The 24,499-nt window shown below is 34.3% G+C and overlaps 1 protein-coding gene across 3 annotated transcripts in view; it reads left to right on the top strand.

Annotated features, from left to right (window-relative positions):
- The window catches only part of NUP37 (nucleoporin 37), a 31,455-nt gene that overhangs the window by 3,613 nt on the left and 3,343 nt on the right, over window positions 1-24,499 (top strand). For all 3 annotated transcript variants that reach the window (XM_036457259.2, XM_045587592.1, XM_036457258.2), the window contains exons 3-7: window positions 2,554-2,678; window positions 5,389-5,461; window positions 7,952-8,046; window positions 22,788-22,878; window positions 23,601-23,782. In XM_036457259.2, the coding sequence (XP_036313152.1) occupies window positions 2,554-2,678; window positions 5,389-5,461; window positions 7,952-8,046; window positions 22,788-22,878; window positions 23,601-23,782 (566 nt within the window). The remainder of the gene's footprint in view (window positions 1-2,553; window positions 2,679-5,388; window positions 5,462-7,951; window positions 8,047-22,787; window positions 22,879-23,600; window positions 23,783-24,499) is intronic.

The raw sequence follows: 24,499 nt of genomic DNA on the forward strand, positions 1-24,499 counted from the left end.
AAAACTTCATTTTTTAGAAGATTGATTTGTCGAGTGTAGAAAAATAGATGTAGCCCAAACTATGAAGTCAGCTATGATTGGGCTTCCAACCTTATTTTAAAATTGTTTAGTGGTTGCTGCCTTGGTATATCTGGCTGTTAGCCATACAGTTATATACACAAATTACAAAGTAATAAAATTTGACAGTGTTTTTCTTTCCTTGATAAATACATTTTAACCTGTTTTTTCATTTATGGAAAAACTTTTTTCTGTTAACTCTAAAGTTCATCTGAAATTTAAATTTATTTTCAAGGGACATCTGAATTACATAGAGAAAGAGATGTAGAATGTATTTGTGGAATGACTTTGTTAAGATCTCAAAGGCTACCCTGGAAAAATCAACACGTCCACTGGGATTCAGTTAAAGTACACATTATAAAACTCTGCATTTAGATTTAGGATGAATGCAATTCTTAGAACAAGCCTTCAGATAATTCCCTTCCATATAGACACATGTATTCCATTAAATATCAAGTTTCACCTGCTCTAGATTTTTTCCTGCTATTTTGTAATCCTATAAACTTTCATAAAAGATAACTAGTCATTTAACATAGAAGATTCCTTTGGAAAATTTTGTCATGAAAATTTTTGCTTTTGCCCTGGCCATTGTGGCTCGGTTTGGCATTGTCCTGTGAATCAAAAGGTTTAACTCCTGGTCAGGGAACATGCCTGGGTTGTGGGCTTGATTCCTCATCGAGGTATGGAGGAGACAGTCAATCCATGTTTCAGTCTCACATCAATGTTTCTCTCCCTCTCTAAAAACCAATAGAAAAAAAATATATATATAAAGGAAAAGGAAAAAAAAGAAGCATTCTGTTTTTGTCTTCAGACACAGGGTATTGATTTAAATAATAAAACCATGGTTTGTTTATTTTTAAAATCACAGTGTTTTATGCTTATAAAATGTGTTTTTAAATATATATTATCAATATATGGTATAGAGCAGTGTTTCCCAAAGTGGGATACGCATACCCCCAGGGGTACAGGAAGAGTTTGGTGGGGGTATGCCCTGCACCGTGCTTACCTGTGCCTAATTCTACATTCTCATGAGTATGAGGGGTGCTCAGCATTACAAAAATTATAGAAGGGGTACACATATGTCAAAAGTTTGGGAAACACTGGTATAGAGACTAATAATAAAATAGATTCCTATATACCTAGCTTAAGAAATGGAATATTAGCAATTCTTTTGAAGCCCCTTGGGTATTCTGCCCTTTTTGCCCTTCTTACCCAAAATAACCATCTCTGACTTTTTTCTCCTTTGAGTTACCATAGGTGTTGCAAATCTATTTTTTCGTGTTTTAAGCTATATCAATAAAATTATTCTGTATTATGTTCTCCGGTTAGTTGCTATTGATATATTTGTTAGATTCCTCCATTTTTTACTTTATTTATTTTCACTGTTGTATAGTGTTTTATAATACGAATATACTACAATTATCTATTCTATATTGGATATTTGGTTTACTTTTAGTTTTTTACTATTGAAAACTTTGGAATGTGGGGTTTTCGTTGGTCTTTTTTTTTTTTTTTTTTTTTTTTTTTTTTGTCTTCTGTCTGTTTTGTTCCCCTCTTTCATTTTTTTCTCTTAATAGTTTGTTTTAATGCCATTTTTCTTCTAATGGTTACCAAAGACTTTTTAACATGCATACTTAACAAAGTCCAAATTAATATCTTTAACTTTATGAACAAAACAAGGACCTTTGCCCTGGCTGGTTAGGGCATCGGCCTGCAAACTGACGGGTCTTACGTTCTATTTTGCCTGGGTTGTAGGCCCAATCCTGATACTCAGTGGGGGGCATGCAGGAGATAGCCTATCAGTGATTCTCTCTCATCATTAATATTTCTATCTCTCTTTCTCTCTACTTCCTCTCTGAAATCAATAAAAATATTTTTTTTAAAACAAGAACCTTTGACACATGAACTCTTATCACCCCCTCCAGACTTCTATTGTCATATTCGAGCTCTCTATCATTTTTATTTTTATTTAACCCACAAATTTGATGTTTTATCTGGCTAATGTTTATTTAATTTACTCACCTGTTTGCTTTTTACTTTTTTACTCACTTTTCCTTACATCTGAGGCCTTTCTTCTAAGGTCATTTTTCTTCACTCTAAAGCACATTTTACTACAGGAAAAAGTTTATCATTAATAAACTTTTTGTAAATAACTAGATAGTATTGATAAATAGGCTCTTATAATTAGGTATAGCTCACAGTTCAGTGATTAATATTAGAAGTTGTTTGGGTCTTTATTTACAAGTTTGGTCATGTTTTTGTGACCAGAAATATGCCATAGGAACATAATTCTTGTTTATATTAACTAGCCTCTAAAAAAAAAAAAAAAAAACTGGTTTTGTTATACATATCATTTTGCCCAAAGTCACAAACCTATCAATTACATTAAGAGAACTCACTGTACATAGTCTCCTGGTAAATTCTTTATTATCATAAAATGGAGTATTATAATGTTTGTTCTCATAACTTATTATAACATGGCCTGTTTTTGCTTAGGAGGAAGAAGCAGACATTGAAGGCCTTCAGTATAAAATACTACAAACAATTCATCATGGAATCAGGGTTGGTGGCATAGCTTGGAGCCCAGAGACTAGACTTGATTCACTTCCTCCAGTAATCAAGTAAGTTTAAAATCATTATTAAGTGCAATATTTGCTAATGTCCTTTGTGTTAAGTGATCTGAAGCTTTTGATCATTAAGGACTTTTTTCCTCTATTTCCATTTTCTCCAGTTGTAGATAGTAGCTATTTTAACATTTGCTATTATTTCATAATTTAGGCTTATTGTCTGAATTTGTGGTTTAAATATGTAATCGTGGCAATGATGGCTTGAGTACATGGCTGGGCCTACGACAAAGCTCTCTACCTGAGATTCATCTGAATCATTTTGTCTTCACAGCTTCTTCATAAAGTTTACCACTTATTGAAAGTATAAGTCCATTAAGAGAACTAAATTTGATTGAGTCATTAATCAACCTTACTGCCCTAAACATAGCCCAAGGTCACATTTTTATGTTTAACGGCTGCTTCTTGTGCAGTATTGAGCCCACAATTCATAATCTGCGCATGTGCCCTGACAGGGAATTGAACTAGCAACCTTTCATTGCACAGGATGATGTCTAACCAACTGAGCCACATGGGCTCGTGGTGGTTTTATTTGGTACCTGCTCTCCTGTACTTTTTTTATGGATTTGCTGTATTGTTTCATCTTTTTTGATGTTGCTTTTTTATTAGCTGCCTCAAAGCTACTTTGGAAATGTACCAATATAAATTATAAATTAAAAATATTAACCAGCTATTAATTTTAAAAGCAATAATTTTAAAGCAAGCTGAAAGTACAGTTTTGTTGTTTTCAAATAAATTATATATTTTTATTATAAAAATAATACTTACTATATCAAGTTTAGAATATACAAAAAAATTTTTAGATGCCAGCTATACACCTAATACTCTTTCCATTTTTGTTGGTAAATTTATACAATTCTGATTAAACTGTATATATAAGTTTTTATACTTCTTATTTTCCTTTACATTTGTTTCATGGCATTTCACAGTATGTAGTCTTTTCCTGACTGAATAGTAGTCCATCAAGATGACTAAGGTATAACTTTTTATTTCTCTTATCATCATTAACTTCTATCCAAAAGTTAGAATCTCTTCATAATATTTTATATTTTATCTTTAGCATTTAGTTGCCTTAAATTCTGTTCTCTCTCTCCATCCCTTTGTTTTCTCTTTTTCTATACTCACTTGATGGATAGTAAACTGTTCATCTTCAGTTCACTGAGGTTTTCTAGTTTAAAGAATGATATAATTGCTCTAAACATATTTAAAGTAAAGCAGCAAAGATTTAGAGGAAAGTAGAACAACACAAAGTTGACCATAAAGTTTTGTGATTTGTTTAATTTACGGTATTTATTTTTTTACGAGTACTCTGCGCACGAATCTGTGCGCCAATAGCTCTCTGCGTGGTCTGGCCAGAGGCCCATCCGCAGCTGGGCACAGAACACTTGCCCCGTTGCCGTGGCAATGAAGCAAGCACTCTGCCAGGCTGCTCAAGCAGCCTTGCTCTCAGCGGCTGCCCCCCTGAGACTGGGGGACTCCTGAGGGGCTGAGAGGACTTGGCGCCGCCATCTTGTGGTTATGAGCACTGCCATCTTTGTGACAGTGACGGTTAATTTGCATATTACCCTTTTATTAGATAGGATTAAGTAAAGATACTTGGAGGCCTGTAACTATTTTTTCTCATGTTTTTTTTTTTTAATTGGCCTCATATGCATACCTTTTTTACAAACAGTTTTGCTTGAGATATTTCTTTCTAAAACCTTCTGAAATAGCCATTATCTGTTTTAGAGATGAGATTTTTTGAACAGATTTTTCAGTGATTTCTTTATGACATAACTATGAGAAAACCTGCTTTAGGAGAGACACTCACATTACTAATGTAATAGCAAATTTGTTCTAGAGTTTCCTCTGTGTGGGAAATAAGGAATACCTGAAACATTAATGGGACAAATTCAAAAAAGAACAATTAGGTAGATTAAGTTATGTTTTTTAGTTTTTCTTACCTACTATTTGTATATATGAAATATAGCATCCATGCCAAAAAGAGATATGTGCAGGGTGGGGTAAAAATAGGTTTATAGTTCTTTGGATGGAAAACAATACAATAATTAATAAATAAAAATACAAGAATAAATTCTGTGTTTCTTATACTCACAACTGAAAACCTACTTTTGTTCCACCCTGCATATCACTGAGGCCTTCTGTATGCCCCTCCCCAATCACTGAGAAGAGATGGTCACATGTACCAACACATTAGGAGCCTTGCTTTTTTTTTATTGGAATGTTGTTGAATAAGTTTACAGCTGAGGAAAAAAAAAAATGCTTAACGTTAATGTAGTCAGAACTGATTTAATTTATTTAGAGGGCTAGAAAATGTAAGGCTTATCGATAGCTGAAGAAGCCAAAGACTGATGTTTTTAATGTCTAATATTACCTAGCTAAAATGAGGATACTTTTTAAATCAATCTTTTTATTCTCAAGAAAAAGTTAAACGTTAAATTGGTATTTTGATTTATAATAAAACTGTACACTTTTGTTTTTGAAAAGACAGACCAAGAATATACTAAACTTTGTGTGTTTTCTTAAATTTAAGTACCTTCTGCTTTCCATAATGGCTGTATAACATTTTTTATAACAAAGTCACCACATACCCCTTCTGCCCAAAAGAAAACAAGAAAATAGCTTTGGTGACTGGAGGGAATTTGGATGACAACTTGCATTTACAGTGGCTAAAAGTAGGTTTGTTGTTTTTTTCTTTTGCTTCCAGATTTTGTACTTCAGCTGCTGATATGAAAATTAGATTGTTTACATCAGATCTTCAAGAAAAAAATGAATACAAGGTATGCTTAACAAGTATAATTTCTAAATTTGCAGCTTATTTTAAAACATTTCTTGCTTTTTTAAATTGGATTTATTCTAATTTAAGATGACTTTTTATGATCATCTTTAAAGTATGTAATTTAGGGTCTTGTTTATTTTAGGCTAAGTATCTAGGTTCTTAGTAAAGACTGCAGAATATTAATCTGATATCACTTATTAAATTAAAATATTAGGTTGGCACAGTAAATGAGGGAGAATTCAAAGTTCACAGTTGGTATATAGTAGGAGTATAATGGACATGAACACACATAGTATACCAGTCAAACTTTAAAGAAACAGTCATTACAGCATAGTGCAAGGCAGGGTTACAAATTTGTTAAGAGCACAGACACAGGGCCAAACTGCCTTTGTTTAAACCCAACTCTGCCACTTTAATAAGAGTATAACTTTGGCGGAGACCAGTTTGGCTCAATGGATAGAGCGTCGGCTTGGGGACTGAAAGGTCCCGGGTTTGATTCCGGTCAAGGGCATGTACCTCGGTTGCAGGCATATCCCCAGTGGGGGGTGTGCAAGAGGCAGCCGATCGATGACTTTTTCTCATCGATGTTTCTAACTCTCTCTCTCTCCCATCTTCTTTATATAAAATCAATAAAATATATTAAAAAAAAAAAAAAGAGTATGACTTTGGTCACCTTTCCAGACTCTGTACTTATTTCCTTATCTGTAAAATAGGAATAATCATAGCATCTGCTTCATAGAATTATGGACTAATTTGTCTAAAACACTTAGAACACTGCTTTGTACACTCTAAACCCTATATGTGTGTTTTCTATTGTTATAAGAAATAGTTCTCTAAAGTCAGACAGGAAGACAAATACAGTTGACCCTTGAACCATAGAGTTTTGAACTGCACAAATACACTTATACGTGGCTTTTTTCAATAAGTACCTGTTCTGTTTTCAATCCAGAGTTGGGAGTGCACTGATGTGTAGGGCCAACTATTTGCACTGACCTATGCCATTTTATTAGAGGACTTGAGTATTTTCAGATTTTTGTATCCACAGGGGTCCTGGAACCAACCCCCAATAACTCCCAATAGATTCTGAGGTAGTTAAGTTTTTTGGGAGTCAAGATTTTTGACTGCTCAAGGGATTAGCACTCCTAACCTCCACATTATTCAGGGGTCAACTGGACTGCATGATCTCACTTAAATGTGGAATTTTAAAAAGTGTAACTCATAGAAACAGAGGGTAGAATTGCAGTAAAAATCAGGCTGGGGAATAGGAGAAATGTGGACAAGATGGTATAAAGGTACAAACTTTAAATCATAAGCTGAATAATTTCTAGGAATGAGTAAGTTCTGGGACTAGTGTATATTATAGTGAGTATAGTTAACAATTTTGTATTATGTACTTGAAAGTTGTTAAGGGTAGACCTTAAATGTTCTCACCACGAAACAAAAGTGGCCTTGGCCTGTATGACCCAGTTGATTGGAGCATCCTGGCTTTTGGGATCAATCCCTGTCAGGATCCATATGGGAGGCAACCGATCAATGTTTCTCTCTCACATACATGTTTCTCTTTCTCTCTGCCTCTCTTTCTCAAAAATCAAAAAAAACGTATCTTCAGGTAAGGGGAGGAGTAAAAAAAGTTAATGTACTAGGATTAATAAACATTAAAATTTAATATTAATTTAGTTTGTCTTGTATACTGTGGCATAAGCTTTGAAGAATGTATAGAGGATTTGAGTTTGTAAAAGTTAGACAAGAATATTTAAATCAAAATTTTTTCTTCATGATATATTTCTAAATAGCAGTTCAAAATAGAATCACTCTATTACTAAGATCAAATTTGAGCTTTTGAAATGCATGGAGGAAGGAAGAACAATAGTCATTAAAATATTGAAACTTACTGGCTCACATAATCTCTCACCTTGCACCTTCCCCTTTGTTCCTTCTGTAGCCAGAAACAAATTTGTGGGTTGTTGTGATTGTGGTTCTCCTAAATACTGGCTATCTCCAGTGCTGACAGTCACATTGAAGAAGTGAATAAAGACCTTAAAGGTGAAGGTTATACTGTTTTTATTAGGCAGCAGCAGGTGTGTAGACAGTAGGTATGAAGTAAATAGTTGAGGGGGACTCTTAACTCAGTGCCCCTAGGAAGTTCCAGCTTTAATTTTTATTTAAACTTTATGTAATAAGTGAGAGAGGAGGTGATATGAGGACAGGTACAGTAAAAAAAAAAAAAAAATGGTGTTTTTATAAGAAATGCATACTAGAAAAGAAAGATTAAGCTAATAGCAGTGTGTTGAATAATCAGCTTCTTTCCAAGAAAAACCTTCAGAAAAGTGGGTGTATAAGTCATGCTTTAAAAATAGCAGATTGCTAAGAAATATTTATGGAAAAGAGAAGCATGCAGTGAAAGCTTTTAAGGCAGTGAAGAAAAATATTAGGTAGGAATAGTGTAGTTTTTTTTTTCCTGTGTTCTTATTAATTTTTCCCCTTATGTCAGATTTTAGAAGGCCATTCAGATTTCATTAATGGTTTGGTGTTTGACCCCAAAGAAGGCCACGGAATTGCAAGTGTGAGTGATGATCATACCTGCAGGTATGTTGCTTATGATACAAGGACATTTTAAAATTTTTACTTTAATAAGAATTGCATATTTAAAATTAGAGAAAATATAACTTCTATAGATACTCCATAAACAGATACTTCATTTAAATAAATTGTAGGTATGACACAAATGTGAGTTTCAAAACTGATGAGTTAAGTTCTCATCCCAGTTTTGGAAACTTCCCTTACAATTCTCTCCCTGTTATTTTATATCTGACCATTTATGAAATCTAAATATATAAGATCAAATTCTCCAATTATGGACAAGATCAGTAGGATAATAAAAGGCAGTTGCCATATTGGGACATTATTTCACAGATCCTCTCTGGTAAGTCATTTAATGTGAATTTCATTCGCTAAAGCAAGACTCATGGGAAATTCGTGTTTTGACAAATTTGAAATTCTATAAGCTTTTCCATATATAGCACATTTCAGTGTCACATTCTTCCATCCTACCCCAGTTTTGAATAGATGAGGTAGCTATAGCATTTTATTTTATTTTTTTTTTTTAATATATTTTATTGATTTTTCACAGAGAGGAAGGGAGAGAGATAGAGAGCTAGAAACGTCGATGAAAGAGAAACATCGACCAGCTGCCTCTTGCACACCCCCCACCGGGGATGTGCCCACAACCAAGGTACATGCCCTTGATCAGAATCGAACCCGGGACCTTTCAGTCCGCAGACTGACGCTCTACCGCTGAGCCAAACTGGTTTCGGCAGCTATAGCATTTTAATAATGACTAAAGCTGGAGAATACAAGTTAAAAAACAAGACGAAGAGCCAGAGTAGGAGGTGGAAACAGGCCGTGGAGACAGGAGTGAAATGAGTGAATCAGTCATTACAGGAGTGCCAATTGCTTCATTCTTTCAACAGCACTGTGAGAGAAAAAAACACACTGTGCTGCTGTTTTGCATAGTTTTAACATTTGATCAGGCTGTGACAAAATCAGTAGTATTTATAAACACTTGTGCACAGGCAAAACTATTAAATATGTGTCCTTTCACATTGGAAGTAAAGCCACTATCTACTTTTTAAATTTTAATCTTTCTAATAGCTCATCTTTTTAAAGTTAGAGTCATAGGACATTATTCTTTATGTTCTGCCTGTTAAAATTTTCACGTCAGAGATAGAAAGATTTACTAGTACATGAGCCCAAGTATTATAAAACCAAGTTTATATATAGACCTGAAGAGTAAATAGAACTATTTTTAAGATAAAAGTTAGATCACTAGAAATAAGTAGTGACATTTTAGTTCACTAAAACTAGACTTTCCTAATCACAAGCACTTGGGGTAATGACACCTGAAAAGGGAGAAAATGAGTGTCTTTGCAGGCCAAGGAGTAGCCTCTGAATAGTGAATAAGAGCCAGACAGACCTGGGATTACATTCAGTGGTCTGTGAGTGTTGTGTGTGTGTTTTTCTTGTAGACTTTGAGATTTTTTTGGACTAGTAAAATTGTCCTAAAATTTTGGGGGACTGACATAGGGTTTCCAACTTTTTACTTTGTTAAGTGATAAGAATTTTTAAAGCTCTACTGACTTCAATTACTATAATTTTATGAAAGAAAGAAAATTATTACTTTAAAAAGGACAAAAGGCTTAACTTCAAAGTGAAGTTAAACTTAATAAATTTAACGTTTTGAAAACTCATTATGTTGCCCCTAATTGTCTTATTTTGCTGGGCTGTGGTTTATGGTGTTATTGTTCAGCAAATACTTGCTCTCCTTTCCCTCCTCCATGGAAGGAGGAGATTTTTCCCATTCTATCGGGTTTACCCATGTGACTTGTTTAGGCCAATGTAATATCAGCAGGTCTGACACAAGCAGACACTTCAGATGTTTAATTTGGTTTGTCTTGACCTTCTGTCCTCTCACTTTACTATGAGATGAGATGTCCTAGGTAGCTACTGCCCTTAGAAGAGAAACATGTGGAGCAGATATGGACCCCTCTGGTATTATGAAATAAAGTTTCCCACAGATCCAGGAGCAAGAAATGTATGCTTGTTTTTGTAAGCCACTAAGATTTGGTGGTTGATAACATCATTTTATCAGTAGCCGGGAAGCTAAATTTAGAATTCATTACTTCGTTTGCCAACTAGAAGTAAAGGACAGTCCTGATTGGCTGTTGAAGTCAAACTTCTTAGGCCAAAAGGAAAACAATATAATTAAGATTTTTAAAAGAAATAGAAAATACAAGTAAGTCAAGAAGTTTAAAGTAAGGAAGAGAAGTATCATACACTCTGACAGTAAAAAGGAAAGAAAATATTCTGATAAACTACAATAGAAAATGGTTTCAGTGAAACTATCTACATTAACTCAAAGTATAGAATTGCCAAGTTACACGGAAAGGACACCAGCCAAATGGCAACTATGCAATTTGGCAGAGGAAATAGCCATTTTCATTCCAGGAATCATTCCTATCACTGCACTAAAGTAATGCCTCCTGCCCTAGCTGGTTTAACTCAGTGGTTGGTACGTCAGCCTGCACAGTGCAAGGTCCTGGGTTTGATTCCGGTTATCCAATACCTGGGTTGCAGGCTTGATTTCTGGCCCCAGTCGGGCACATGTAGGAGGCAACCAACCAATGTATCTCTCTCACATTGATGTTTCTCTGTTTCCCCTTAAAAGTCAATGGAGAAAATAATCTTATGGTGAGGATTAACAAAAACAACCTCAACAAAATAAAGTAATGTCTCTTACAGTCTCAGTCTGCATGTTAGAGGAGAAATACTTACCTAATCATAGAGCCTGTGTCATCTTGGGAGTAGTTTTATATGCAGGTGAATGCTTAAAAAAGAAATGCTAAATAGAATAACTAGACTGAAGGTCAGCAAGTAGCCACTGTGGTAAACAGTTTGACAGCTCCTCAAAAGCCTAAACATGTGGCCCACCAATTCCACTCCTAGGTATAAGTACATACCCAAAAGAATTAAAAACAAATGTTCAAAAAAAAAACTTATAAAGGAATGTTCTTAGCAGTACTATTCACAATAGCCAAAAGGTAGAAATACCCAAATGTCCATCAGTGAATAATTGGATAAACAAAATGTGGTATGTCATTGAAATATTATTCGGCTATGAAAATGATTGAAGAGTGTGTGTGTGTATATATATATATATTTTTATATATATATTTATATTTATATTTATATTACAACATGGATAAAACTTAAAAACATTAAAGAAGCTAAATATAAAATATTTTATGATTCCATTTATATAAAATTTGCAGAATAAGCAAATCCATAACAACAAAACAGATAATGGTGGAGGAATAGGGGGGAGGAGAGAATAGACGTGACTGCCAAGCGGGTACGGTGTTTTCTTTTGGGATAATAAAGATGTTCTGGAGCTAAGTTAAGAGCCCCTAAATTATATATTTTAAAATGGTTTAAATGGTAAGATAAATGAATAAAATAAGTGAATACATTTTTTTAAATACTAAACTATATTATACACTGAGTGGCCAGATTATTATGATCTCTGAACACATAATAAGCTGGTCACTAAGTGTAGACTGACCGCAGACTTGGGATTTTAAATTAAGGTTTTTCTATGTATAAGAACTGCATTGTGGGTAGTTAGAAAGAAGCAGAGGACTTACAAGCCAGGGGCCACTATCTCCTGGTCCCTTGACATATCAAGATTTGCAAGCTTTCCTTTATACATGAGTACACGGAGTGGCCAGATTATGCGTTCAGAGATCACAATAATCTGGCCACTCATTGTATATACACTCAAATATTTAAGAAGACATAAGGCATAGTGAGACAGTCTTTGTCCTGTTTTACAACGAATAAATTAGAAAAAATAAGATAACAGAAAAAATGTAAGGCAGATGCAAGACTGCCAAGTCGCATAATTCCAGGACTATGGTTTGCATAGAGCACAATGTAAATAGTGCCATCTGGAGTTCTGCAGTGTCATAGCCATGGGTAGAACTTGTTATTAAGATAAAAAATCATGTCCATCGTAACAAAAAAAACTAAATTTGGTGCCCAGCCAATGTGGCTCAGCAGTTGAGCATGGACCCAGAAACCAGTAGGTCACTTGGTTCAGTTCCCGGTCGGGTCACATGCCCAGGTTGCAGGCTCGATTCCCAGTGGGGGGTGTGCAGGAGGCAGCCAATCAATGATGTTCCTCTCATCAATGTTTCTGTCTCCCCTTCTCCCTTCCTCTCTCTAAAAATCAAAACATTTATAAAAAACAGAACAAAACACCTAAATGTGGTAAATGAAAAAGGGAAATAATGTTAATCAAAATAGAGGTAATAGGACAAAACAAATTATAGGAAGGATAGTACTCTACAAATCAGCCAGTGTTCATATACTAGTAGATATTATCAAAATTCACCATTATGCCAGAGGATGGAGTACTTACAAAGACTGCAAAAAACATACCTCCTATCTTGAAATGTGCCCACATTTTGAGCTATTTCTAAATTTCACTGGGACATTCAAAAATCATGTAACATGTCTAGCATCCCTGTTTCTCCACTAAATGCCTGTATCATCCCAATTAGAATAATAAAATTTCCTGCTCATGTTGGAACCACCATCTGTTGAGAATCAGTGATTTAGATAGTATTATAGTACGTGACCAAGCACTATTCTAAGTGTTTTATATTAATTAAATTAAACCTCAAAAACCTTATATGATGGGTTCTCGTTATTTTTACAGATGAGGATCCCAGGCAGTCTGGTTCTGAAATATCATACTAGACTGTTTCTCCTTGAAGGTTCTTTAAGAAGTTTTAGTCTTTTTCTTTTACTGAAAAAGCAGATGTTCATATTACCTGTGTGTTCTAATCAAAATCAAACATCATGTAGGGCTTAATAAGATTAATAGAATTGTCCTGAGAGTCATATCTACAAAATATTACCTTCTACTTGTGGAGAATTTATATTTTTTGAAATACTCTAGTACCAATTCTTGAAATGAAGGCATCATGTTCCTTCTTCATACTCTATTAATTCAGTTCTCAGGTGAGGAAGGAGAGTAAAGAGAAACAAACTTTTCTCACGGATGAGGAAAGTTTTTCTAGAGTAGACTGCTCTAGTCTTTTTACTAACAAGGTAGTTGGCATGCTTTCCTATCTTAGGATCATCACAGCACCTAGAAGAGTGCTCTTGTAGTTACCAGTGAGTGGGTGAAGGAATGAATATAGCTCTGTGTCTGTTACCAGGTCATTAAGAAAAGGATGCTGTTACCAAACAAAGCACATGACAGGAGGAGTGTTTGGGGGGAAAATTCCAAGTAAGTCACAAGTTGGAGTTACTAGCGATTCAACCACAGGTTCTACGCCATTTCTTTTATGGTTCCTTATCATATCCAACATATGCAAGTACGAGCATATGTATTCATACGTATACAGATAGCTTCATAAGTATTTGTTTATGTGTATACATATGCACAGGAAAATGTAACTACAGTGGTGCCTCACACAACGAACTTAATTCGTTCCAGGAGCAAGTTTGTTATGCGAAAAGTTCGTTATGTGAAACGCGTTTTCCCATAACAATACATGTTAAAAAAAATAATTCGTTCTGTAGCATAAAATATGCTAAGATGACATAAAAAAAGATAAATTTTTTGTTATTATTTTTATTTAGATACATCTAAAAACAATTTAAAAAAAAAAAACACATTTTTTTTAATTTTAAGACAGACTAAGTAGAGTCTTCCGAATCTTGCACATCTTCATCCATTTTCTGCTTTTTGGCCGATGGTTTCATAAAAAACCTGTCCAAAGTCGTTTGTTTTTCTCTTTTCTCCAACATCTGCCGGAAATAACAGACAAGAGTATCGGAGTAAAGATCGTTGATCCTGTTTGCTTCAGCTGAATCCGGATAGTGGGCATTGGTAAACTCCTGAACTGCTTTCCATTTGACCAGGATGTTCTTGATGTCAGCAGTTGGGATTGGTTGATTGTTTGATTGTTGCTCCTCGTTATCAGATGACGCTTCCCTTTGAGCATTGTCCTGTTTTTTAGAAGCCATGATATAAAAAAAATATTGAGTTTAACTTAAAAGGACGACTGCCGTGATACGTGCGTGATTTAATTCGTAATGAAGAACGATTGCCGCGATACGTGCTTAAGTTAAGCTTAGTGACTAACGACTGCCTGCAGTACCTGCGCGGAAGGATGCAATACATCGGCAGCGATCGTGGAAGCTCGGGCGAAGCAGTCATGGAAGCTCGGGCAAAGAGGTCGTGGAAGCTCGGGCGACTTCGTTGTATGAAACGAAGTTCGTTGTATGAATCATGAAATGAAGTTCGTTGTGTGCAGCGTTCGCTGTGCGAGGCGTTCTTTATGCGAGGCACCCCTGTAGTAGTATTTATAATTAAGACCTGGCATCAAGCCAAAACCGGTTTGGCTCAGTGGACAGAGCATCGGCCTGTGGACTGAAAGGTCCCAGGTTCGATTCCAGTCAAGGGCATGTACCTTGGTTGTGGGCACATCCCCAGTAGGGGGTGTGCAAGAGGCAGCTGATCAATGTTTCTCTCTCATCGATGTTTTTAATCTCTATCCGTATCTCTTCCTCTCTGTAAAAAAAAAAAAAAAAAAAAATATTGCCGAAACTGGTTTGGCTCAGTGGTAGAGCGTTAGTCTGCGGACTGAAAGGTCCCAGGTTCGATTCCAGTCAAGGGCATGTACATTGGTTGCGGGCACATCTCTAGTTAGGGGTGTGCAAGAGGCAGCTGGTTGATGTTTCTCTCTCATCAATGTTTCTAGCTCTCTATCTCCCTTCCTCTCTGTAAAAAAATCAATAAAATATATTTTAAAAACAAACAAACAATCAAATATGTTTTAAAAAAGACCTAGCATCATAAAAAAAGATAGTTATTATGATATTTGAAAAGCAAATATATGCATATTCACGTAGAGAAATTTTATTATCCCCTACCTACAAAGAAGGTAAAAATGGTGCTTTAAGTACTTACTGGGTTAAACTTACTATTTTAAAACTCACTAACACAGAACATCTCATTCCCAGTCAGTGCCAAATAGCAGATGTTCTTGTATATTAAAAACAGTACCGTTCTGTAAGAGCAATTCAGATCAACAAGTAATTATTAAAAATGTTTAGTATAGCCAACATTTAGTACTCTGGGGATACAAAAGAAATAGAAGACCCAGTACTCACTGTAACTACAAAGAATGTCAGAAGTAAATCCTTTCCTACTCCTCCCCACCAATAATCTTTTAAAATATTACATAAAATTTATGGTGAAAGAAAATTGGCTTCTCGAAACTAAGAAATTCTTAGTTTAAGATGAAAATAATAGAGGCAAGCAATGTGCCATTCACTTTGTCTATGAAACATGGGATATTAGTAGTTGTCATGTTCTAGCTGTCATCGTTTTTAAAAAGAATGGGAGGAGTGGGATATAAAAATTTAAGAGTAAGATTATTTTTTAGGAATATAATCAAGTCGCTAGATAAGGGAATGCTTGGTTACCTAAGATACTCACTAAGCCAATAGTAACGGGTTTTGAAAATTTTATAAGAGGAAATAATGTTTATCAGCTGTCTCTGTGCACCTAATGCTTTCCACATTTACCTCTGTTCATGTATATTTGAAAAATCTTCAAGATTCATAATTAAGATGGAATGTTCTTTCCCCACCCTCACCCCAGTTGGGATCACAAAATATGTGATTTATTTAAAAATAGTACTTAGGGGAAACAGAAAGAGGGAAATTGAAAGCCTTCTAAAGATAGACCACTGAAGCATACCTTTGGAGGTTAATCCCCATTTAGAAGCAAATGAACTGTGCCTAAATAATTCTAGTTTGTGTTGAGTTTGGAAATTATTTACTTCCAGTGAATAAACATAAGGATTCCATGTCTTTATAAGAACTATCCAAAATTTATACTAAAACCTGTTGATCACATTTGCAGACATTTTAATCCTATGAAGTGAAATTATGTGTTAGTGAAAGATTATACTACAGTAAAAGTAATAAAGTGATGAAAGAATTTTCTGAAATGTTATCTAATAGTGTACTTGGAACACCATTCTCTTGTATTCAACTCTTTGTTCATGTGCCTGTGTAGATGAAATACAAAACCAGTACTTCTTATAGTATTACCATATCAGTGATTGCAGGAGTTTAAGCCTGCTTTATGGGGCCCTCATGTGGTGGCAGTAAGTGAATTATATACATGAGAATAACATCCATAAACATTTTTAGTGTTATTTTGAAAATCCATTTATGTGACAGATGAGAGTCACATTTTAAGTTGAAAATATATCAAAATTTTTCTTAGAAATAATGAAATGCTAATTTTCCTGGATAGTATTACAGTATTTGTATTAAAGTTTAAAGTTTATGTTAGTTAAAAGTCCTTTTACCCTGAATTTCTTGAAGATGAAATCATTACATAATATCTATTTGAAAACTACCATATGGTATTTTTTGCAGTTGAGAGTGTAATGTTGAGGTTTACTTTTAAATGCGACAAAATTTTCCAATATTCCTATCCTTCAGAAATCTTTTCGACTCATAGATTCAGAAGTCTAATGTTTGCCAGAGGGAGGGGAGTTGGGAGACCAGGTGAAAAAGGTGAAGAGATCAAGAAGTACAGATTAGTAGTTACAAAATAGTCAAAGGATGTAAAGTATAGCTTAGGAAATATAGACAATATTATAATAAGTATGTATGGTGCCAGGTGGGTACTAGAAATATCAGCACTTAGTAAAGTATATCGTTAGCTACTGTGCTGTACACAGAATATTAAAAGTAAACCATAATTGTGCCGAAACCGGTTTGGCTCAATGGATAGAGCGTCGGCTTGGGGACTGAGAGGTCCCGGGTTCGATTCCAGTCAAGGGCATGTACCTTGGTTGCGGGCATATCCCCGGTAGGGGGTGTGCAAGAGGCAGCTGATCGATGACTCTCTCTCATCGATGTTTCTAGCTCTCTATCTCTCTCCCTTCCTCTCTGTACAAAATCAACAAAAATATATTTAAAAGTAAACCATAATTGAAAAATAAAATTTTAAAAATCTATTTATCTGTAAGTTAAATAAGATGTTGATTCTCTGGGGTGGCCTCAGGTAGTTTCTCACCTCTGTGATGAGCTTGTAATCGTTGCTGCTGAATTTGTTTACAATTTCGAGAAAGCAAACATGTAAGCTATAAATTTTTTTTAAGCTCTCCAAGGCTTCATGAAGATAAACAATAGTCAATAATTTTTTGTGTGGTAAAGTTTGTTCATTAGCATATGTTTGAATCAGGGCACTTCCTCTCCCCTCCAAAACACGAACAACCTTTGATTATGGACTCTATCATTGACTCATTTTTACAATAATTATTGAAGGGTAATATATATATAGTTATTTCTCATTTTCTCCCTTCTAAATCTTTTTAATCTTAAATCAGTAAAATTTCTGGTAATCCATTTCTTTTATCATGAATACTACTAGTACATTCATACTACTTGGTTAGTAGTCTGGAGTATTAAAAAAAAAAAAAAGCAGAATTACTGGTAGTCTACTCTTATTTCTGAATATATTTCAAACACTGACATACTAAAACACTCTTTACAAAATTCTTATTTCATACAGTTGTGCCATTTTGTTGCCTCCAGTGGTAAAGCTTTTTGCCTAGATGCCAAAGATTTTCATAGTTCAAGCCACAGAATGGTGTTGATTTATTCTAGATTTTTGCTTTCAATTATATGGTCCCCACCTCTGAATTCCTTTTGCACTTAAAGCCACATATTTTAACACCAAATTTTTTTGTAACTTGTTTTTTTTTCTAATTGATTAAGAAAGTACACCATATCTTTTTCTTTTTTGAATCATCCATAGCATGATAAGTAACTTCTCTAAGTTACTTCTCTAAGTTAATTACTTAGAATTGGGTGGGGGATCTTCATTTTGCTATCACAAATTTAGTAAAAAATGTTTTTGTCTATAAGTGTCGGAGGTTCCTTTCCTACGCCCATAAACATTGTAAAGTGCCTTCTCATCCTTATAATTACATCTCGGTATTACTTTTGTTCTTACTTTCATACTTAATTAATGCAGAGGTTCATGTGATTCAGCCATGTTTTTCAGATTGTGATTTGTATTTTTTGCTTGATCAGTTACAGAAGGCCAAATGGATACAGATGCGTCATTTAATGTTATATATTCCTTTTTTTGTCTGATGTTCTTAGTCATGAACATTTGGCAGCAGAAATTTCCTTACACAATGAACTTCCTAACAGACAATGAGCTGCCAATTAAAAATAGAGAACAAACAAATTTTAAAAAACAAAGTATTACCCAGGAAGTTTCCCTTTAAATTCTCAGAGGGAACATCTCCCTCTACTATTATAATTTTCAATTTAAAAGGCCTGAAGAATATCTAGGATATTCTCAATATGACAACAGCCAATTTGTGGGATCTTTTTATTAATTAAATGGGACAACTACATTTAAATAATATATGGTAGAAATATGTAATGTTCTGCTGAAAAGTGCTCAACCTGAAATGATTTAATAATAAACTACCAAATGATTTTAACACTAAACTGCCAAAAAGTAAAGTAATTGTAATTTATAATCATAGCTCTTTCTCCATACATTTTACAGCTAAATCTAAGAGTTCTACTTAGGACTACAGAGTGGTGAGGGGTTGGAGATGTTCGTTATAGTCAAATTGGTTCAAAAGTGTCATTTTATTTTACTTGAAGAGTGATGCCCTTTGATTCAGTTTATATTATTGGCTTATTAATATGTCAGCAGATTAACTTTATCTTGAAAGCCTTTACCTTGAAATTGTCCTTGCAGACATTTAAGTATATATATATATATATATATATTCTTCATATTGCTCCTAATTTTTTTTTATCAAGGTAGTTTATCTTGTTAATGTTATATTTTTATACTTTTGTAAATAATCTTTTGTCTTTTCATGCAGTTGATTGTGTGTCTTAAGGCTATAAACTCTTACAGCTTTTCTCCTTCTGTAATGTACCACTTTTGTTAATTATGTTTCTGTGGTGATAATTAACTTTTAGATAATTTTATTTTACATAAACTATGTCACATGCAGTAAGCCGCCCAAGGCGGGCCAGGCGCAGCACAAAGCTAGCATTCTGCCAGGCTGCTCATGCAGTCTGCTTTCAGCAGCCTTCTTCTCCCCTTCCCCCCTGCAATGAGTGGGGACTCCTGCAGGGCTGAGAGGACTGGGCACTGCCATCTTGTGGCTATGGGTGCTACTATCTTTGTGATGGAGTGATGGTTAACTTGCATATTACCCTTTTATTAAATAGGATGTGTTCACAATATATTTGGAAATATTAAAAGAAACTCTTATCTGACATGGTCTAAATCTGTTGTTCCTTAGATAAAAAGAATCAGTAAACTCAGGAAATTTTTTTTTTTAATCTTTATTATTGAAGATATTACATAGGTCCTCCTTTTTTTTCAGGAAATCATTTTAAAGGAGTGTCTACCTACCTTATTTTCTTATACAACATACATATGAAAATTTGTCAGCTTTGCCAACCTTTTAGCAGGAGGGCAAGGCTTTCTCTTTCCTTAAGTTATGAAACCATTGACTAGTCTTAGTGACCTCTTTTTACATGATCCACACCCATGATACAGTGCCTACAATGAAAACACTTGCTAAGCAGTCTTAATTCAAATATATCTAGATTTTTATAACATTTATTGCTTAATCTTCTGTGATTGTCATACATGCCTAATTTATGAATGCTTTTTAAGTTTAGATACCGTTAGTTGTTATCAACTTAGTTTCATTGAAATAGCTCTTTCACATTCATATTCTGTCAGCTTATATAATATTACTTAATCACATTAATAAATATGGGCTGACATCACTTACAAACTGATTTGCTCGCAATGAACCCATAGTCCCTCTTGGTCAGGCTACAAAATGCATGTGCAAGAATGTTAGAAGAAAAGTGCTTCTTTTCCTCTTCAGTTCTACAGAGAGACAAAGGAAGAGTGTCAGAAGGAGCTAACTTAAGAGAGCTCCTACTGTATAAATGTGTTCATTGTGTTTTTAAATGGATGCAAATCTATCCATATATATATATATACATGAAAAATAAAATGCAAGAAGAAAGGGGTGTTTTGAGAAATCTACTTTACAAATAAGACCAACTAAAAAGTTGTGCCTTTTGTCATTTAACAAATGGTTCTTTTCAGGCTATTTTTGTCAGAAAATGTGTTAGAGAAAATGTAGGCCTTTTCAGTTGGTCATCAATAAAGAAATGTGAAAGGGAAAAAAGTGAGGTAAGACAGTTTGGAAACCTATTTGACAATACCTGCTAAAGTTGAACATATCTGTAAGCTATTACCCAGCAATTCCATGCCTGAGCATGTACCCAGAAAGTGGGTTGGTTTGTGTGTTTTGTGTGTAAAGGGGGAGAGGGGTATCTGTCCTCACTAAAAGATGTACAAGAAGGTTTGTAGCAGCATTATTGATAATGGGCCAAATTTGGAAATAAATGTTTATCAATAGTAGTATGAATAAGTACATTGCGGATTATTTAGTTAATGGAATAGTACATACAGCACTTAGAATGAGCAAAGTACTGCCTGTAGCACTGTGGGTAAACATCACAAAATCTAATGTTGAAAGGAAGATACCAGAACAAGAAAATCCATACCATAAGATTCCATTTATATGATCTTCAAAAGAGGCAAAAGTAAGCTATAGTGTTAAAAGTCAGGATAGTGATACCTCGGTGAGGGCAAGAAAATATTACTGGAAGGAAGCGCAAGATGACTTTTGGAGTTTTGAAAATACTTGGTTTCTTAAGTTGGGTACCGTTTTCTTTGAGTGTGTTCTTTGAATTTTATGCTCACGATTTGTATTTTTATTATGTATGCTGTACTGTAAAAATATTTTAAACAAAAGAAATTGACTTTATATGATGGAACTGTTATTAACTAGATGAGCTATGTAGTAAAGACACTGAAAAATGTGTTGAGCTCCACAAAAGGATTTGATAAGAGCTTAATTATGGAATCTATCAAAAAGGGAAATAAAATTTAATAACCTAAAGTGTACCATCTGCAACGATAATTTGGTTATGATAACTCATTTCATCCCAATTTGTTGTATTGTGTATATTTGATACTTGGCGTATGAGAATTATTTAATAGGTATATAATTATAAGCCATAAATCATTTTATCCTAGACCTATAAAGTAATCTGGATCATCCTCCTCATTTTTAAGTCAGTTTTGTTTTTTAAAGTGCCAGGTTCTGTTTAGGACAAAATACTGTGGAAATATTTTATTTCTAGTACAGGAATACACTTCATTAATTGACCTGTTTTTATCAAATATCTTTATCCATATTTTCTATCTCTTGATTTCCTTCATTTGAAAGGGGAAAAAATCATGAAAATATTCTGATATGTATTTAATTTATATAATTGCAAACAAGAATCAAATACATAATAGAATAAGATCAAAGGAATGGAGCCTTTAAATCATTTCTCATGGGACTCGCTGAATTTGCAATAGATTCCTACTATTTCAATCATGATAAAAAATACATGCCAGCCCAGTACTTTATTATAAAAAAGGCAATGGAGGAGAAAAAAAATACTCAGTTGCCATATTAATTATCTTCTTCATTGAGGGGAGTGAAACACAATTGCAGAAACCCTTGGTAAAAGTGATTCCCCTCTTAAATTGTAATTCTTTCTCTTATATAGTACATAGCGATATAAAGTGTTGATTTGGCAAGAGAAAAGAGTATGCTTCTAAATTATCTAATTAAATAAATAATTATTTTGAAAAATATTTATTATATTAGTTTATATGTTACTATAATATTTCAAGATTGGAGACCCTATAATTTCTTCGAGGAAGAAAAGTGGTTTTGGTACAGAATAGTTACATTTTTAATAAATATGTCTTCCTTTATTGAAATACACTTTGCCTAGACTTTAAAGCTATATTCTTTAAGTTTGTTGAAATTATGTATGGTTCCTAATGAAGTGTGAACACTAAAACCTAGAAGGAAATGTCCAAGGCATTCTAATGAGTGAGTTCAATTCTTAAGACCAGAATTTTGTGGGCACTTTGCCAACGACCCACCAATTTCTGTCTCCTGCCATGCTAACTCTATGCCACACTCTGTACCACTGAGACATAATAGCAGCTGAGTATGAAGAATGAGCTGGAAAACCATTAGTCTGGGTTGGGGATAGCACTTCTCACAATAAAGCGAGATTTCTGAGTTTTGGTCTCCACTCAGGATAGGAAAGAAATTGAAATAGAAAGCCATGTCAGTGATTAGCTTGGTTCTTGTTACTATGGATATGGAAAAATTAGAGAGAGGGAGGAACCAGGTGTTTTTTTCTTCAGTTCACCTTTAATGTAGCTATCCATCAAGGCCACCTTTGAGAAATGCCTACTGATGCAGAAATTCAACCTGATTAGTTTAAGATTTTGTCCACAAAAAAAGGAATATAGGAATAATTTGGTTATAGGTGTTACGGTGTTAAATTAATTAATGAGAAAAATGTATGTGACTTTTTCTGTGATTGAGTATGGTAAAAGTTAAATTCTTCATACTGCTTTCACAAATTTCTAAAATAATTATCATTTTCCTTGAAAGGTATACTTTAAGTACAAATGTCTACATTGTAATCTTTAGTTAATGGCTTTGGATAAATTCTGGAAATTGTATTTTTTTAGTAGTGATATATCAAAAATATTTAAAGTTGTACCACTTTTCTTTTCCTAGGATTTGGAACTTGGATGGAGTACAGACATCTCATTTTGCTCTTAATTCCCCTGGAATGAGTGTGTGCTGGCATCCTGAGGAATCTTTTAAGGTTGTTATTTATAACTTACTTTTCTTTTATCAAGGTGAAAAGACATATATATGTGTAATACTGAACACAAAGAGGAGAAAAATCAATGACTTTTTCTACCTCAGAGACAAATGTATTTGTCACAAATACATTTACTCTACAAAGCTATACCTTAAAAGTTCTGTATAAAGTTTTTATTTGACAGCCATCATCTCTAAATGGCATTCATTTAAAAGACACTTTTCCTGCTCTTTGGCAAATTACAGTCTAAAAACTGATGCCCATATTGCCTAGTAGCAATATTTGTTTAAAAACAAAAGTTAAATCCATGCTTGTGAGCCATAGTGTATAAACAGAAAGTATCTGATCTTACTCCAGTGATAATCAATTCAAAATAAAGCTTTCTAAAATCCTAAAGGTATCATTTGGCCTTAACTCTTACTTCATTGAGTAAATGGGAGCCATTCAACAAGAGTTCTCTCATTTGCCAGTATCTTCTCTTGGGCATTACTCTGTTTTATTGTTTCATAGAATCTAAGAAGCTACCACATTCATCTTCTTAAAATTAATCCTTCAATTGTTTAGAGTCAATGCCAGTTCCTTATGCATCCTTTGCATTTGATCCTTCATTCATAATACATATATGCAAATGTTTAAATTTCACTATATGAATTGAATCTCTACCTACTTCTCAAATTTGGTGAATGAAGTTGTTGAATTTTCTTTATTTTTCTGTCTTACAGCTGATGGTTGCAGAGAAGAATGGAACAATCCGATTTTATGATCTTATGTCCCAACAGGCTATTTTATCTCTTGAATCAGAACAGATTCCATTAATGTCAGCACACTGGTGTTTAAAAAACACCTTCAAAGTTGGAGCTGTTGCAGGGAATGATTGGTTAATTTGGGATATTACTCGATCCAGGTACTTTCTTAGTACATATATTACTTACTAAAAAATCAGTCCTTGTTAATGATCCACTGAGCCATTTTTATATCGCTGGCCCTCACTGTTGAGCTAAGGCAAGTCTATTTTGAAAGGGCCAGAGCTATGGGTTTTGATAACAAAGATGGGTATTGGTGCTTCGACTCATTTTGAGCACAACCCAGGGAGATCAATGTGAAGGAGGAAATCTTAGAGCGTTGTTTACTTACGTTGAAAAAACAAACATTGACCCTGTTGAATGATCATGTTTTATAATGGTTCTGCATCATGCTTATGTCTTTATCATATTTTATCTATTTCAATCCGATGCTTATTTGGAATTTTGTCACAGTTTAAGTATATTGGCCATTGTGGTATTTTGTTTTGTTTTTAAATAAGTTATCTTTTATTATTATTATTTTTGTTGTTGTTAATCCTCAACCGAGGATATTTTTCCATTGATTTTTAGGAAGAGTGGAAGAGAGACAGAAAGACAGAGAGAAACATTGATGTAAGAGAAACACATCAATTGGTTGCCTCGTGCACAAGTCCCGACCAGGGCCTGGCCAGGGAGGAGCTTACAACCACGGTATGTGCCCTTGACCAGAATCAAACCTGGGACCCTTCAGTCCACAGACCTATGCTTTAACCCCTTAGCCAAACCAGCTAGGGCTTGGCCATTGTGTTTTTTAAAAAAGAAAATACCTTCTGGCCTGT

This window comes from Pipistrellus kuhlii, unplaced genomic scaffold (assembly GCF_014108245.1).
Source record: "Pipistrellus kuhlii isolate mPipKuh1 unplaced genomic scaffold, mPipKuh1.p scaffold_m20_p_3, whole genome shotgun sequence".
Classification (NCBI taxonomy): Eukaryota; Metazoa; Chordata; class Mammalia; order Chiroptera; family Vespertilionidae; genus Pipistrellus; species Pipistrellus kuhlii.